The sequence below is a fragment of the Tyto alba genome, unplaced genomic scaffold (assembly GCF_018691265.1).
Source record: "Tyto alba isolate M040663 unplaced genomic scaffold, T.alba_DEE_v4.0 Super-Scaffold_1000006, whole genome shotgun sequence".
NCBI lineage: Eukaryota > Metazoa > Chordata > Aves > Strigiformes > Tytonidae > Tyto > Tyto alba.
Window position 1 is genome coordinate 16,842,219 of NW_024881272.1, and position 18,124 is coordinate 16,860,342.

At 40.6% G+C, this 18,124-nt stretch overlaps 1 protein-coding gene across 2 annotated transcripts in view; it reads right to left on the reverse strand.

The window, feature by feature from the left end:
- MTF2 (metal response element binding transcription factor 2) overlaps positions 1-14,000 on the reverse strand; it is a 28,698-nt gene extending 14,698 nt beyond the window's left edge. Inside the window, exons 1-4 of one of the 2 annotated variants that reach the window (XM_033000643.2) lie at positions 13,763-14,000; positions 2,166-2,364; positions 1,937-2,018; positions 342-437 (exon numbers count right to left, since the gene is read on the reverse strand). In XM_033000643.2, the coding sequence (XP_032856534.1) occupies positions 342-437; positions 1,937-2,018; positions 2,166-2,364; positions 13,763-13,767 (382 nt within the window). In that variant the 5' untranslated portion in view covers positions 13,768-14,000. Of the gene's footprint in view, positions 1-341; positions 438-1,936; positions 2,019-2,165; positions 2,365-13,402; positions 13,494-13,762 lie in introns of those variants that run through there. The other variant, XM_033000644.2, reaches the window with a different exon arrangement.
- Between the last annotated feature and the right edge of the window lie 4,124 nt (positions 14,001-18,124).

The window sequence follows — 18,124 nt, forward strand, 5'->3', positions numbered from 1 at the left end:
AAAATGGCAAAAGAAGCTTACACATAATTAACTTTATATAATCTTAATGCAACTATGAACCATTATCTGTCATTAAGTGCCAAAAATCTAATCAAAAAGATTGGTAACATTCTAAATTATATTTTAAACTTTCTTAGTAGAAAAAATAAACTTTATTTACAGAACACGTGTTAGCCACTAACATGGATTGTCATTGTTCACTGAGCTTTTAATAGCCACTAAGGTCTATAAAATTTAAGATCAGCTGAGCAGTCAGTCATAGCCAGGCAAATATCCTGTTTCATAAAACAAATCAAAACATCTTTTAAAATGCAGTAAATGGAAAAAAAAAGATTAGTTACCTTGCCCACATTTATCACATATAACCATTTCATTCGGTGCTTCTGAATACTCTTCCTGACATATTGTACAGACCATTTCCCCACTTTCAGTGGCTCCTAGACAAAGATGAAAGTGTGATTTTTTTTTTTTTCCCTGATTACATCTGCAGTTGGAACAGTTATGATGCATATGGCTTTCTTCATCATTGCAGTTACAGATCCATGTATTGTAGAAACATACTGTTACAGAGCTTGACTTCCTAACGAAAATAAATTCAGACATTTTGTACAGACTCTATGTCTTACAAATATTTATATCGCTTATCATAGAATATCGGATATTTATAAGCTATATATTGCCTATTTACTACGCAGCCCATAGACTCTTCAATATTAACAATAAAAATTAATTAACTAAAGAATGTAAATGCAGGCTAAAAAATATGTATAAAGAAATCATAACTGGACAACTAATAGATATGCTTTGTGTTTACAGCAGTTTGTGCTGCTTCTCATGTTAACATATGCACAATTTGGTGGATATTTTTTTGACCAATCTGCCCAAGGTGCTTTCATATTCAGTTCTAACACTCCTAGGAAGTATGTTATCACTTCTTATACTTATCAGCAAGCATACAAAAGCACATAATAACAGTAGAGGTAAGGAAAAAAAATGTTAGCTTGTGAACTGGAAATAAAACGACATCTCAAATCATACCACATTATCCATGTAATCATCTGGATTGAAGTACAAATTTCTTAATCTACATGTTACCACACTCATACACTACAGTTTGATAGTTACAATAAATTAAAGATCACAATCTAGTATTATACAGAAGCACAACAGCAGTATTTTACAAGTTTCTCAGCAATAAATCAGTTACTTTTTTGCTATTATGAATACAAAACTTCTCCCATTATCAGATAAAATGTTTAACTTAAACATCAAGAACCAGCAAGATCAGATTTCCATTGACTTTATATGATGAGGAAGCTGTCACAGAAATTGTCATCCATGCTTCATTAGCATTAGATTATCAAGATACTAGCTACTCCCCAAGTATCTGAAAAATCAAAGCTAATATACAATAGATGTCTCACTTAATAATTCCACATTGCTTTGTATCACATGACATTTCAAAAATCTGTAATTGTTTCTCATGTGCAACAGCTATAGTGTTACTTTTAAATGTGAAAACTCCATTGAAACCTAGAATTTTCTAGTCTTTGGTTTCTTTCCACATCAAGTTTCAACTGTAAACAATAGGAGGACGTAAACTCGGTGTAAATTAGGGCCTGGAAATTTCTATTAAGACAGTGTGTTATACTCTATACCCATCCAAATAAACTCAAATGTGATTGTTTTTAGAAGTGTTCTCCCCTCCCTGCACATGGTTATGTGGGGAAAAAAAAAAAAACAAAAATAACTGTAATGATAAAGAATTGTTTGATTTTTTTTTGTTGTTTTATTTTGCCTAATTCATGATCCTGTGTCACATTAAACTATATTGCTCTTCAGGATACAAGAATATAACGTAATTATTTATTTCAATAGATAGAGTAACCTAAACAAATAAAATACCAAACAGTTACTACTTCACTGAAGTTCTTGCCTGTTTGTATGTCCTTCCAGAGAACCCAGGATTTGGAACTGTCTTCAAATATAATGAAGCAGTTCTGTTTCAGTTTGTTTATCTGAAAAACAAAAATACAGTGGAAACCATGAGTAAAAGGACTGAACAGAACAATGTATTTACTACTAAGTAAATGAGACAACAATACTGTAATATTTGACCAACACATGATACTGTAAGATTCCAGTAAAGTTAAAAAATTGTTTACCTTTTTGATAGTTCCAAGATAAAACAAGCCATCTGACCATCTAGCTAGGACATCCTGACCTTCTTCAAATTTACACAGTGGCTTTTTGGCTTTCTGTCCATCACGTAACGACAGCTTGGTCAGAGATGCTGAGGTCTTATGGCTTCGACGTAAAGGAGACCGCTTATGGACCAGTGAATTACCCACCGCTGTAGAGTCTCTAAAGAAATGGAAGCAAGAGAAAAGGTAACCAGAATTACGTTAAATTAAAAAAATATATATTTTAAATATTCATATTATTCACAGCTAAAAGTCACTTAGCTAACTCCAGAACGTCAGGTAACTAAAAACCTGGTCATGTTTTCTGACTTTACGCACCTTTAGTAGCAGTGCCTCTGATACTGTAAGAGTCTACAAAATTTGGAAGAGATAAATTTATATAAATAAAAATATTCTACGAGATCAACTAATGTAAATGAGGATCAGGAAACACAAACTTTCCAGCTCAGAGACTCTTCATGAAGTCACAAGAAGCATCAAAGAGTGCATCAAAACCAAGAAATACAGGATTACTTCTGCAAAACATTAGTTACTCTAGTCACTGTCAGCTTTCTAAATTTCCAAGGAAGCTAAAATGGTCCTAGGCCAATTCTAACTACATTGCCTTGGTAGGAAGAGTGGTAGTCAACATGGTACGCAGTAGTTAATTACTCAGAATGAATGAAAACAGTAAAAAAACCATACCACATAGAAGGGAAAAATAGAAACCAACCAGGTTGGGTATAGACCTTGAGTTAACATAGTGCTAACTCGGGTACCATCCAACACAGCATCATGCTTTGCCACTAAGCATAGCTGTAGAGGTTTGCAGCACAGGAAGTATTTCTATATGTTAAGTTACTAACGTAAAGTAAGTTTTCCTCTCTCCGAGAATGAGACAGGAAAAGAATGAGGGAAAGTAAAACAGAAGTATCTTGCCACCTTTCTTTATACAAGGAACTCGAAATTACAAATTATTTGAATCAATAATCATTTTGTCCTCATACAATTCCACAATATGTAGCCTAATTATATATGTGTATATAAGTATGAATATGCTTTTATGTCAGACTAGCTATAAAACACTACACTCAAAGTAAAGGAGTAAAAACCAGAAAATTACAAACTAGGATCAAATAATGCACAAGGAATAATCTTCCTAAGTAACAGGCAGAATTTGAGACTGTAAAACAAAGTTACCACTTGCATAACCCAATGTATTTTCCTGTTAGAAACTAAAAGTACGCCTAACAATGATGCAAACACAAGGACAGATCAGATTGTTAAATAAGATAGACTCAATTGAAAGAACAAATTTTCACCTCATTCAAGATAGCTCAGGTACATTATCAGCATCAGAAGTTTTTAAATTACAAAGCACCAACAAAACCAGTAAAGTAATCAGTGTCCTATACAGTTTGATGAAAATTACTATTCAGATGTTTAAAGAGTTAAAGTTTCAAAGAGAAGGGAATCCCTTCTCCCTAAAAGTGTACTATTAACATTCAATACAAAAATAAAACTGGAATTCTGATGGCTCAAAACATCAGAAATACAGAAGTTAACGGGCTACAGAGTAAGTAATTTTTTTGTACTGAACAGTTGAAACCAAGAAGGTTAGACACAAGAAAATGAGACAGCTGTTTTAAGCATATTTATAATGGGTATAAGTCTAAACAATGACGTGACAGTAAGAGCAGCTATAATGGGCCAGACAAGTGTTCCACCTAGTCCAGTAATTGGCATCCTCACGCACAACTGGGTCACCAGTTTAAGTCCTGCCTGACCCTAAATACAAAAATATTCAGACAAGTGACTAAGGAAGACTATAGAAACAGGAAAAAAAAAAAATAAAAATAAAAGAGCACTCCTCTCCCGAATATTCTCTAGGTCTCTTACAGGCTGTGGATCCAAAGATCTCAAGCAGTAACGTTTTCTGGTTTGTTTTTTTTTTTTTTGGTTGGTTGGTTGGTTGGTTGTTTTTTTTGCTTTTTGGGGGGGGTGTTGGTTGTTTGTTTGGGGGTTTTGTTGTTGTTTTTTGGGGTTTTTTTTCCTTCAAGTCCTTAATGGAATTTTCTTCTGCAAGTTTTCCTACCTGTTTCGTTGAATCTGTAAAACAGCACTTTTGGCTTGTTTCACAACTAGTACCTTGTCACTTCATTTGACATCCTTCATCATTGCATCAGGAAACTAAACTGTCATTTTCCATCTTCTCCCTTCATGCCCCAGTAACAATGTTTAGACCCACCCAGGCATACTTCCTAGATAAAGTATCCTACCACTTCTGCTGCCTCTCACATGAAAGCTGTTTGAAGTTACCACTGCTTTTCCCCAGTTCTACTCTAACCTCTGATGAACGGGACAGGATGCACACAGCATTCAAAATCAGTTTACACTAACAGGCCAATAGCATGGCTGCCAGGACATTTTTTTTATTCTTTGCTCCTTTCCAACTAATAATGTTTGTAGACTCCTCTCCCTACCCCTCACCACACTGCAATAAGGCATTGAGTTAAAAATTTCAAAGTAGTACTAGGAACTGCAGATTCTCATTATAACCACTCCCCGACTGTTGTTTCTCTTCCCCCTGTGTACCACTTCTGTTTGCACCAGATTGAATTTGTGACTTCATTACCCAGTCACTCAGTAGCTTGATGTCCTAAAGTTCCTACATTATTCTGAATAACCTCATACCCTTAGATTATTTGCTTATTTAAACTTACCATCTTTTGTACATCACTGCAAGATTTTGTCCCATACCTTGTACAGTATCTTAAATGTTTGCATGGGCCTCTGAAGCAGCCCCCCAGCCCTTAACACTTGTTGCAACCACTTTCTACTCTCTCCTTTGCATCTGTAGAACTATTTACAGATTCAAGTACCAAACAGGCTCAGAAAAAAATGTCTGAAGTCAGCCAGTCAAAAGAAGAAAAAACGGTTTTACCTTCATCAGTTTCCCAAGCCTTTCTGACTACACACATTTCCAACTTAGCAAAAAGCAAGCAATGTTCCAAGACTAGGCAAGGCTTGATCAAAATGGGCTAGAAATCATTCTGAAACTATTACCTGGTCTCAGCCACTAATTATTTTCTTGGAAAGGGCTCATCATTACAAAGTATTAAATTATTCACATACTTCAAATTACATCTGTGAACTTGATTTAGCGTATTAAACAGGTCAATAAGTTGTCGTGTGCAGTTTGAAGCACCTAAACCAAATTCACTAGTGTACCTTTAAACTGTTTTACAAGTGTTTTGACAGGACTACTATCTTCTAAAGGTCCAAAGATTTTCTTTCCAGATTTTCATCCATTTTAAGAGACTAGAGAAAGCTGCTGGAAGACAGGAATGTTGGCTCTTCTTTTCCAGTACTTGAAAAGAAGAGCTGTGTAAGATCTTGTATAGAATTCTCAAAAATACACAATTTGTTTCTTATACATCATCTAGTACACATTCCCATTAAAAAAAAAAAAAAAAAAAAATCAACAGCTACTTCTGAGTTTTATACTAAAAAAAGTCTTTAAAAGCATATAACATTCTTTTAAGCACAGAAGTTCATCCCATAACTCCATTCAAATTATAACAAAAATGTGTCATGCATCATTTTCTTGCACAAAGCACTTAAATGAGTGTATACATTGACTTATACAAGAGCCTGAACTCACAATAGCCACTTTAGACTGAAGGATCTTGACACACAAGTAAAGGTCTGAGCCAATAGTGCAGATATTCCTGCATTGTCCACATTGCTCTCTTTGTGGGAGATATCACCGCTGTAGTGATGACTACACAGCTCATGAAGTAGCTCCTGCTGTGGCAGTTTATGGTTTATCTAACATAGACTGAAAATAAGGTTAGCTATCACAATAGGCTGACACTAGCTTAACAGTTACTTTCCACATAGATCAGAAGTTCCTCTTCAGGGAGACATTCCCTCAATGTTTTTGATGGAGATTAAGTGGGAAAAACTGCTCCTTTAACCAACTGACTTTAATTACCGAGCCATAAGTTACTTGAAGTAGGTGTCTGAAGTGCCTTCTGGAAACGCTGCACAAGAAATCACAAGACATTCAGTGCAGACCAGCATAAAAACTACATGCCTAAAATGTTAACAACTTTCTCAACTGTCCTGCCACAGCACTCTCTTCACTGGAGTACCAAAAAGTCACACCTACCATTACAGTAAAATTTATGTTGGAAATTAAGTGAAAATGCTATCTGAAGTTAACTTATTGCTTGCCAGCTTTGCTTTAAAGGCTCCACATTTTCTAGAAACTTGCTTTCAAGTCTTCTCTAAAGTTAGCTCCATAGCACCTCCCTACCACACCAACAAAATTAGTTAGTAACCTTTAAGTAACAATTTCCCCATCATCTGAAAAACTTCTTTCCAAGAACTTCTCATTGCAAAATATCCAACAAATGTCTTGTTTTTCAGAAAAAAAAAAAAAAAAAAATTATCTCCTTTAACTTGCACAACTAAGCTACACTGCATGTCATACAAAATGTCTAACGCACCCTGGTTTTACATCCTTTACTCAATACTGATTATGCTGTGGCTGTATTCTTACTCAAGCACATAAAATACAAAGTCCTCACACACCTATACAATCTTTCAGAAATTACTGGGGGAAGTCAGTAAAATGTGTCTGCATGTTAAAATATGCTTCCAAAGTAGATGTGTACTTTCACCATTCATTGAGAAGTTGATCCCAAAGTACTGAAAATGCTCATTAATTTTTCACCTTGGTTCTAGATCATAAGCATTGATATTCTCAGGCAAGACTGACAGAAGACCTTCTATTCATCTACTTAATGAATTAGTTTATAATATGCAGCAGCAGCAGAAGATAGCTGTCATTCTTTGTCAACAGAAATGGAAAACTCCCTCTGAAGGTAAACTACCTAAATCAGTCCCATTTGTGAACCATGACAAGTTATTATGCACAGCATTGTAATAATCAAAATCAGATATATGTTAGTTTTGACTTGTTTGAAACTCTTTCTAACCTCTTTATTAGAGGTTAGAAAATTTTAATGTTCATGTGGTGCCTCTGACTCCTGTATCTCCACAGCAATCCCATAGAACGAAGCAGCGGAGAAGTTACGGAAAAAGAGCCTGGAAGGCCTAATCCTTATCCAGAAGAGGCTGGAGCATTAAAACAAACACTTGTTCCCAAATGTCTTTTTCCTCAACTGCCAGGTTAAGGTCATTCATACTCCTGTACTCCTTCAGTTGCAACAACTGCTGTGAAACAACTCCTATTAAGAAAAACTCCATTGACAGAATTACTTTTTCAGCCATCTCAGTTCACTGATATGGTTCACAGAATGGTTTGTCAGCACAACAGAACAAATGCAAACAAGCAACTTGGGGCACCAGCTCCTTCAAATGGCAATGCCAGACAGCATGACTGAACTACAGACAGTTTCATTGACAATCCATGCAATTTCGGGAGATTTCTTCCAGAAAGGCTGTGTGATTCACAAATACTGCAACAGTAACAGATGATAGCCACCCTATGAATACAGAGAGTTTTTGGAAGCCAATTTAATGTTACTATATTTCAACAACTAAGTGCCCAAAGCATAACAAGATTTCCATCCACTGAAACAATCTCCAGTGAGACCTATAGAAAATTCATTTATTCCCAGTAAATACAAATCACACTGAAGGGAAGATGAGTTTAGAGAGCCCAGCAGATTTAGAAGAGAATTCAGACTAGAACTCACAGACAGCGCATGCTATTAAGTCAATGGACATAGGTTTAGGATCTCTTTCAAAACTGCAAAATGCGGTATCACATAGGAGAGGAAGATCTAGTGAGAGAACTTACTAAACTGATTATCTCTAGTTATAAATTCTGAAAGTGTGACAGTACTGCTGATTAATCGCAACTGTTGTGTCTGAAGCTACAGACAAACTACACTTCAATTAAACTTTAAAGAAAACTCAACTATGAAGAAAGGCTGTAAAACAGTCGTCTGTTCTGTTCTCCTTATAACAGGACTGTCAACATCTCACAGGGAATGGGGCACAGGAGGGGAGGTCTAGCAAAGGCTCAGAACACACAAAACTGAAGGCAGTTTCTCACATGGCTTATCCAATACAGCAGCTTGCTCCCCTCCCACCAGCCCTGGAATGACAAGCTCACTTCTCCATAAGCTTTCCATTCAGTTTTCTTTGCCTTAATATGGACTGATTTTCTGATATTTTGAACAAATTAAAGCACCTCACAAAGGTCTGGTGACTAGACAAACCAGGCAAGCAGCAAACACAGCCAGAAGGCAGGAGAAAAGGGAAATTAATCTTTTCTGAGCATGACAGTCTCAGCTGGTTTACCCAGCACTGCATAACCAAGCCCATGCCATGCTCTCAACATAGCTGCTATCCTGCAAGGGGATCCAGTACCTCTGCTAGCAGCTGGAGTGATGTTGCATCCCAGCTGCAGATTTCTTCCCATCTTCCTTGCAGCTTGTCTGCCATTTATGAGATCTCATTGGCAAACATTATCTGTTCACTTTGTCAACCATCCCTTCCCGCTGCTACCAAATAAAAAGATTCTGCGGGGCCAAGACGACAGACAGACTTAACAGGATACTTACTCTGCCCCGTGCCAGGCCCAAACTTAGGCTCAATCTGATTCAAAAACATAAAGTTCACTTTGCTTTTTATAATGACAACTTTGTTGCAACAGTACCAATTATACACAAGCAGACTATTTGTAAATTGCGAAGAATTTCTTTCAAGCACAGGATCTAACACAAATATAGATTATAGCTTATCCTTTTATGCTACTTCATGTAGGCAAATGCATTTTGAGCTTCCAACGTGCTGTGTCACAGAGGAACTACCAGATACACTTTGGGATCCTTATCTTTACACTATTTTGTATTCTGGTGTAATCAAAAGCCTAAGCCACATCACCAACTGTACAGAAGGAAAAAGGGACTCTAACCTAGGCATCCCTCAGCCTAGAAAAGTGAAGAGTACTGGTTGGGGATAAAAAATACATTCCCAAAACTATTTTCAATTTTACAGCCATTCAGGATAATAGAATAACTCAGGTTAGAAGGGATCTTGGGAGTTCTCTAGTCCCACCCAGTGTAGCACCAGCCATGAGGCCAGATCAGGTGGCTTTAGCCACTCAGCCCTTGAAAGCCTCCGGTGATGGAGAGCACACAACCACCCTGGGCCCCTGTTCTACTGCTGAACTGTCCTCAAGGGGAAGAAAAACACTTCCCCCCGTACCCATTAGAATCTCTCTTATTTCAGCATATGCATGTCATCTCTTGTCCTCCTGTCATGTGCTACTGTGAAGAGACTAATTGCATCTCACTAATCTTCACATTGGACCTGGAAGGCTGCTGTTAGCCCTCCCTGAAGCCTTTTATTCTCCAGGCTGAACGAGCCTGGTTCCTGCAGCATCCTCTCATGGGGCAAGTGCTCCAGTCCCTGTCTTGGTGGCCTTCTACCAAATTTGTCTAGTTTGATGTCTTCCTTGCACTGGGAGAACCAAAACAGTATTCTAGATGCTGTCTAAAGAGTTCTGAGTGGAAGGAAATAATCACTTCCCCTCAATCTTCTGGTTCCGTTGCTGTTAATTCAGCCCAGGATACCACTTGCCTTTCCTTACAGGACACACTGCTGGCTCATGTTCTCCTTTCCGTCTGTCAGACCCCCAAGCCCATCTTGCAAATGTAATCCCCAGCCAGTCTTAGCCTGTGGTTCTTTCTTCAGATGCAGGTCTTGGCTTTTGCCTCTGCTGAATTTCATAAGGTTGCCGTCGGCCACTTTCTTCAGCCTTGCTGAAGCCGAGATAAGTGACATCCACTCCTCTCCCATCATCCACATATCCTACCATTTTTAACACAGAAGGTGGTCAGGTTGGTCAGGACATGATGTATCCTTGGTAAGTATATGCTGACTGTTCCTAGTCACCACCTTCCCATATGTCCAGAAATGTCTTCCAGGAAGACTTACTCTATGACTTTCCTAGAGACCAAAGTGACGCTAAACAGCCTGCAGTTTCCTGGGCTGAACTTTTGGCCCATTCTGAAGATAGGTGTAACATTTGCCATTCTCTAATCATTATAGATTACCCCTGTTCTCCACAACCTATAATGGTAAAGAACAGCCCCATGAGAACATCACACAGCTACCCTGGTGCTCTTAAAAGCAGCCTGTCTAGTCCCATGGGCCTGCAAGTCAAGTTCACATGTTTGTTTAAACATGTGCAGGAAGCCAATTCACAGGCCACTCAAGAGAGCAATGCCTAATAAATCCATCATAGATGGAAGTTCAAGTATCTTCTAAGGCCGAAAAACTCTGTCCTATCAATGATTTCAGGGCAATCACTCTATATTAGCTGTTCCCTGTCAGCAAGATTGGAGCACTTGCCCCATGAGAGGACGCTGCAGGAACCAGGCTCGTTCAGCCTGGAGAATAAAAGGCTTCAGGGAGGGCTAACAGCAGCCTTCCAGGTCCAATGTGAAGATTAGTGAGATGCAATTAGTCTCTTCACAGTAGCACATGACAGGAGGACAAGAGATGACATGCATATGCTGAAATAAGAGAGATTCTAATGGGTACAGGGGGGAAGTGTTTTTCTTCCCTTGAGGACAGTTCAGCAGTAGAACAGGGGCCCAGGGTGGTTGTGTGCTCTCCATCACCGGAGGCTTTCAAGGGCTGAGTGGCTAAAGCCACCTGATCTGGCCTCATGGCTGGTGCTACACTGGGTGGGACTAGAGAACTCCCAAGATCCCTTCTAACCCAAGCCATCTTTTGACCCTGTGAAGTATGACCGTCCTTAATAAGATTGATTCACATTATTAAAAGGAGGTAGTCACCAGGGTAAGCACATTCTCATGTCCAGAATACTACAATAATTTGTGGTTTTGGTTTTAATTGCTCACATTCTCGCCCAAGAAATTATAAGTAACTAGAAATGTTTTGATTCTATTTGATACGCAAAGTGAAAGTATTAGTCTTTAGAAGATCATAACACAATAACTTATTTAGTATGTAAGGAAATAGGATAGGGCTCTCCATTTGTTTGGGATTGATCACGGGTTTGTACAAAAGAGGCAGAAAGTTATATCGGGGAGAGAACAATGGTATCAGGTTACAACACACCTTTTCAGATCACAACTTCCCTTAATTGTGTACTTAGCACCTCCTTAAGCACAGCAACTGCCTTTTCTGTTTCTACAGTATCCAAATACAGGATGCCCAGCAATGTACCTAAAAGAGCATAGTAGGAACATGCAGTGAAGCGATAACAGACAACATGCTGACATGCACTGAGGGAAGGGGAGGAAGAAGAGATGACCAAAACCCTATAAAGATAAAAACTTTCTTCTTTAAGGCTGGTCTACAAGAACAGCAACCTTCATAAGCACTCCACAGAAGGTAATTAAAAATAAGTCCATCTAAAACATAAATAAATTATTATCCTCCAAGATATTTAGTCAATGGAATATGTCCAGGCTCATCAGGTATGCTCTCATCACTAGCTCTCTGAAAGAAAACTAAGCCCCTTGATTTCACTCATACATAGAGATTATACCTTTTACAAAGAGACCATCAGCTTGAAATCTAAATTATTCAAAGAATAAATTAAACTAGTTTTAGTGCTTTCAGTAACAGGTATTACCCTGCCCAAGGACCCTCCAGGAATACCTGTGGTTTTATAATTCTTCTCCTGGTGTGTTTTACTCAAAGACACACTTCGCCTCCATTTCCTGCAAGGAAGGCATGTAAAGAAGGTGAAACCAACTCTGCAGCAAACTCAGAGATCGGTCACACAAAAAGTGCCAACAATTCACAAACTAAGAAAAGATTCATATTGGCTTCTAGTCACATGTGTTTCTTCCCTCCAAGCTTTCTCCTCCTCAACTAGCATGAGGAGCACAAAATATGCTTTAAAGCAATTTAGGTGCCTCTAACACTATATTCATTCACATCTATCTCCAGGGAATATAGAAGTTCACTCTACTGGGATATAAATTGCAACTTAGTTGTTACAGCCGCTCTTCTAAAACTTTAGCTGATCTCATAAAGCAGAGAAGGACAAACAACTCTCTCCAAGGTCAGCCTTGATACTAACCACCAATGCATGTGTCTTGCACCTATTTAAAAAATATGTACCAGCCATATTAAGCCAACTTTTCAGAAGCATCTACACCTGATTTAAAATTCCTCCCAGAGCAAAAAAGACAACTTGTTGAGAAGCCACACATCTGTATTTGACAAAAATCACAGTTAACCATGGAAAAACATTAATACATTATACTTTCAATACAGATCCACATTTCACCAGCTCCTTTCAGAGATTCTTCTCCCTTTCACTACTTCATCACACACCTTCTTTCATATTTTCAGTCTTTGTTTTCCCTTATTTTCCTTCCACTAAAAAACTATGAAATTATCCTGTTCTCTAATACAATAGAAACTAAGCTTTTTTTCTTCTTTTAACCCCAACTGCTTTCCAATTACTTGTAATTTAAGCTCTCAAAAAAGAGACAAACATTAACTTGTTAACTTTCAGCAACCTGATTACAGACTAAAAGGAAAACAGGGGAAACTTTTCTTGTTATCCCATGCTTTTGACAGTTCAGATGTAAAGCACTGGTCACTTGCCCTTACACTAAGTCGGGAGAAAGTCATGCTACTATCCATTACTATGTTTGGCCTTTTAAAGTCACAAGCAGGGCCTAACTATCAGAAATTCAATAAACAGTACTATGCTGCTTCCCTGGCAGGCCTTTTCATTTAATTAGGCAGGCCCTCTCCTTTAAATTGCAGGCAGATACTTCATGGACAGATGATAGCCCTTAGTAGTTCAACACTAATAGCAGTGTCCAGAGCATCCAACACAGTGCCATATTGTTCTCTTTGACTAACAAAAGTATCAACCTCTTTTTCCTACACAATTCAAATACCAAAAGAAAAGAAAGCGCGTTATTGCACATCCTTTCAGCCAACAACAGTTACCATATTTGAGCGGACTCAGAAAAACACAGCCTTCTAAACACAAATTATCTAGCTTGACAGAAACTAAGAGCTGAGGCGTTACAAACAAAAAAAGAAAGCAAAAACAAAGTTACCAGCGAACACCACCACCTCTTTTGTGCTGTTCTCTTCGCACCCGAGCGAATACAACCTGCTCGGACAATATCCTTGAAAGAAAAAATAAAAAATACATCCGGCGCAAGCCTCACCGCCACCTCACCGCTGCGGCACCTCCGCGGACCCCGTCAGACGGCCCACCGCCTCCGCTCCCTTTGTTTTGGTCACCGGCGAGCACCGCTGACCCCTTCTCCGCCTACCAGCGTCCGCCTCGGAGGGAGCTTCCTCCCCCTCCCCCCTAGGCCTCCGGGGCCCCCCGCGCCGGAGCGGGGCCCCTCGCACCCCCTCCCCGGCGGGTGGCGCGGCCGCGGCGGGGGGGGTGGGATGCGGCACCGGCGGCCCGAGCTGCGGGGTGCGCCCGCCCCCCCACCCCCTCCCCGCCCTGCGCGGGGCCCGGCCGCCCCTCCCCCCCCCCCCGCCCCGGCCCGCCCCCCCACCCCCCCACCCCTCACCTCATTCGGTCTCTCCAGTGGTGCCAACCGCCTCATACAGGGAAATCAGCGAACTCAGGAGCCTCCCCCCAGCGCGGCCGGGCGCTGGGTGCGCAGTGGGACCCCCCCCGAGCACGGACCCCGCGGCGCAGCGGAGGAAAAGCGGCGGGGGTGGGGTCAGACCCGCTTCACAGCCAGCCCGGCTCCACCATAGCCCCTCGCCATTTTTGTTTCCCGCGGAGGAGAAGCTGGTGCATTCTGGGAGCACAAAGGGCCTCGGCCCCGCCCCGGCCGGCCCCGCCCGCGCCGACAGGCAGCTCCCGGGCCAGGGGGCGGGGAGGGCGAGCGCCGTGGCGGAAGGACACAGGTGAAGGCGAAACTTCGCCGCTGGTGAACAAAGAGGGACTACTTTAGGCGTGCTTGACGGAGGAGCGATCCCTGCTCGCTGGCCGGGACTCGTTGCGGCAGTGCTGGAGGCTGCCTGCCGCCGCCGCAGCCGCCGACGCCCATTGTTCCCCGCCGCCGCGGCACCTGCGGGAGGCGGCTCGGGCCCGGCCGGCGTCGTCCGGGGGTCCCCCCGCCCGGCCTCGGGGCCGCGGCGTAGCTCCCTGCCTCGCCGGGGGTCAGCCCCGGCATCTAGAACGATCGGAGAGGGCAGGAGGGGACCCCGGCTTCGTGCCCGGGTGGCCGGCGAGGCGAGGCCGGGGCCACCCCCGGCCCGGGTCCTGGAGGCTGCGGCGGCCAGTGCGTTGGGACCGCGGGCACGGGGCTGGGGGCTGCACCCCGCGGGCCTCTGCAGTGATAGGCATGGGGTGTTGGCATCTTAGGAGGCCAGCTAAACCTCCGTTTTTGTTTTTATCATTAGCTGTATTAGCGAAGTGAAATAGGCTTTGCACTTTATGTCACTGAGACCAGCTTGGTGCTGTGTAAAGTTTCTTAGGCTAGCATTGGGCCATGCTCTGTAGTCCCTGTCATTAAATGCAGCAATTCCTCTGTACGGTGCTTTTCTGCATTACAAAGCTTGCTCTAACCCCGTGCCAGCGATTACTCAGCACTGTTCAGGCCTCTGGGAAATAGTGAAATGCAAATACTGTATCAGATCTCACCAACTGGTGTAAGGTGCTTGGGGAACAGTGGATTGGAGGGTGAATTCCTGATTCCCGGCTCAGTCCTGCTCATGCTGCCCAAGTTCTCAAAGCCGCCTTCCCTCCCAGGGTAAGTCGCCGACACTGGATCAGGTTGCCACCCCTGGCAGGGGCACAAGGAGGGAAGCCTGGGCAGAGCACCCAAGTGCAGTTTAGTCTGGGCAACTCCTAGTTACATCAGAATAAAGCAGTATTGATCAAAATCACTTGCTCACAGTTGTTTTAAACACAAGTTTTAGGGGATAGTTCTCCCCTGGAAGCACTAACTAGACCATGTTCATCAATCATGATGGTCTGCTGCTAAAAACCAAACTTGTACGACAAAGGCCGCTGGCCACTCCTCACAGATTTTCACATACTGTGAACAGCAGTCAGGTACTGCTAGTGCTAATGGCAAAGGGTTAGCAGCAGGAGAAAAAAAAAATGCACTCAATCTGAGGTACACCTGCACACATGTTTTTATTTTTTAATCATAACAGTGTGAGAAGCCGTAAACTTTCTAATCAGCAACAGAAAAAACATGATTACACATCAATAATTTGCTCCCTCACAACTTACCTTTCTAGTGTCATACTTGGTGGGTCTTTTCAGCCTTGTCCTGCTGGAAATTACTTAAATCAAAACCTGTCAAAGTAGAATCACTCCCCTATAACGCAAATCATTTGTTTCACCACCAGCACCAAAAAAAGGCTACTAACCTGACACAAAAGCTCCTGACCAGCAAGACACATGCTAGCTCCACCCTCCTTGTCCTTAGAATATTGTTCCCAAAAGCAGTTTGTATAACCACACTGCAGAATTGCAGAGCTGCATGGCCCCATCCTATCCATAAAGCACCACTTGTCACAAAGCTAGGAGTTGCTGCTAGAATAGCATTACCTGAGGGCAGCATGAAAAGAAACTGGGAATATCTACATTATATAGGATAAATAAGGGTTTGATAAACTGATTAGTTTGCTATCACAGGGATTGCCCTAGTTACGCTGGAATGTACCTGCCAAAGCTTGCTACCATTAGCTTTGTTACTACAAACAGCAGACTGTATCAGTATTTTCCCACAAGCTAGATTCCACATAATAGCTTTCTCCCATAATATCCAAGAAGCACAACATGAGCCCATAGCCAAACACCAAATAAAACCATTTTAAACTCTGTATCCTTTAAGGCTAGCTGTTACTGATAGCTAGAAAAATTCCAAACCTCCTACATACACACCTTGCCCCCCCACCCCCACCCCTTAATCTAATAACTCATACTATAACTTCTTTTTCAATCAGTTTAGCAGGTCACTGAATCTCCATCTGACAGGAAGCACCTTTCTAGAGCAGTGACAGACCCATCCGATCCATATGCTATACCAAGTAAATCAAATGGCTGAGGTATACGTAGGCACAGGTAGCTTAAGTTCAGCAACGTGTACTCTAGGAGGAGAAATTTGTACTAGAAAAGTCACTTTCAATGTTCCTTTTCCCAACCTGACCAGATCATTACTGTGTTGGGGATCTTACTGGAAATATGCACATGATCCTTTACAAATAGTTTTCAGTTAAAATGCTCAAATCAGCAAACCCATATTTGCAGCAGAAGGAAGATCCTTGTTTATTGCTGACATATATGGGGCAAAGAAATAGTAAATACTAAAAAAGCAATAGTAAATAGTAAAAAATCAGTAGTAAAAAACCTGGTTTAAACACTCTTTCAGCAGTTGCCATTACTATACTATGAGGCACATATGATTAATTTGATTTGGAGCAAGCTAGAATTTTTGTCTGCTTTCTATTCAGTGCTAGTAGTAAACCAACTAGATATTTCTTCTGTTAACATATGGCAAGATGGTATGTCATGACATTAGAATGAACTTTCCTGCCTTAGTTTCTTTTCCACTAGTACCTCAAAAGCATTCGAACATACAGTATAAGAAATCTCTCCTGTTGTGTTTTCAATTCCAGGTATATTATATATGTACTTTGCAGCACACAGTGGCCAAAGTCAAATTAAATTACTTTCCTTCCAATGTCAGCAAGGGCTTTTTTATGTAGAAGTTTCAGGGAAAAAGACAGTCTTTGATTATCTGTCAGATTCTGCTTAATAATAGATATGTTCAGCTTTATTCCATGTCATCTCATAAATAGATGTATTTCAGAAAGGAGCTAAGAAATAACAGCCCGGCACTGTCTTTACTTCTGTTTAGATTTGTCCACATATGGTTAGGCAAGCTTTTGCTATAAAGACATGCAAAAGCAAAATCTCGGGTATTTACAACTGTATCTTGCCTTGCTGGCACAGCAGAGAAAAATCAAATTGCATATTCAAAATGTAGATTCCCTGGTACCCAGTAGAGATGGATAAATTTAAAGAGTCAGAAACAGTGGCATTTCCCTTAGCCAATGGCCCTTCTCTCAAATGTTAACATACTTTTAAAAGGCTGGTGTTACATTTATATATTTTCCTTGCCATGATAGCCACATAAATATTAAACAAGCAAACTAAAACACACAAAAAACAAAAGTATAAGTCAGCAATATATGTAGATGAGAGCACCAGCTGCTGTGCAGTATTATTTTCCATTACCTTATTGTATCACACAACATAATGCCAAAATTATACCCTTGAACAAGACAATACTGTAAAGCTTATCCTTGTACAGATGGTTGTCATGACCACAATTCAGTAAGGAGGAAAAATTAGATCCCAGGCCATTTTCTCTGCATTGTTTAAGCATGGGAACAGCAAGGAAGCTCACCTGAGGTCTTCCTATCTTAAATCAAGACAAATATGGTGCATCTATTTTTACATAAACATAATAATTAATGAAGCAATGCACATATGCTGCATTTATTATGACTCAACTCAGAAAATAATCTTTCATTTCAAAATTTAAAAAATAGGCAAGTGATGTTAAAAGATATAAATATTTTTGTATTAATGGTCTTATAACTATCTAACAATTGTTATCATAAAATTACAGTAATTATTCTATCTTTATACTAAAGATATAAAAATAGCACTGAAAAAATTAAAAAGACATCTTTATTTTTCTAGGTAGACAAAAATATGAATAATTTTTCATCCTCATAGATCAACAATACAGAGGAAAATAAATTAATATTACTGGCTGTAGGGTACCCAGATATTGGTGTTCACACAGAAACACTTTTTTTTCTAGTACAAGCACTGCCATTCCCATCTTTTTTACCTTCTCAGAGATCAGGAAATCCTGAAAAAAAACTGTCCTGTA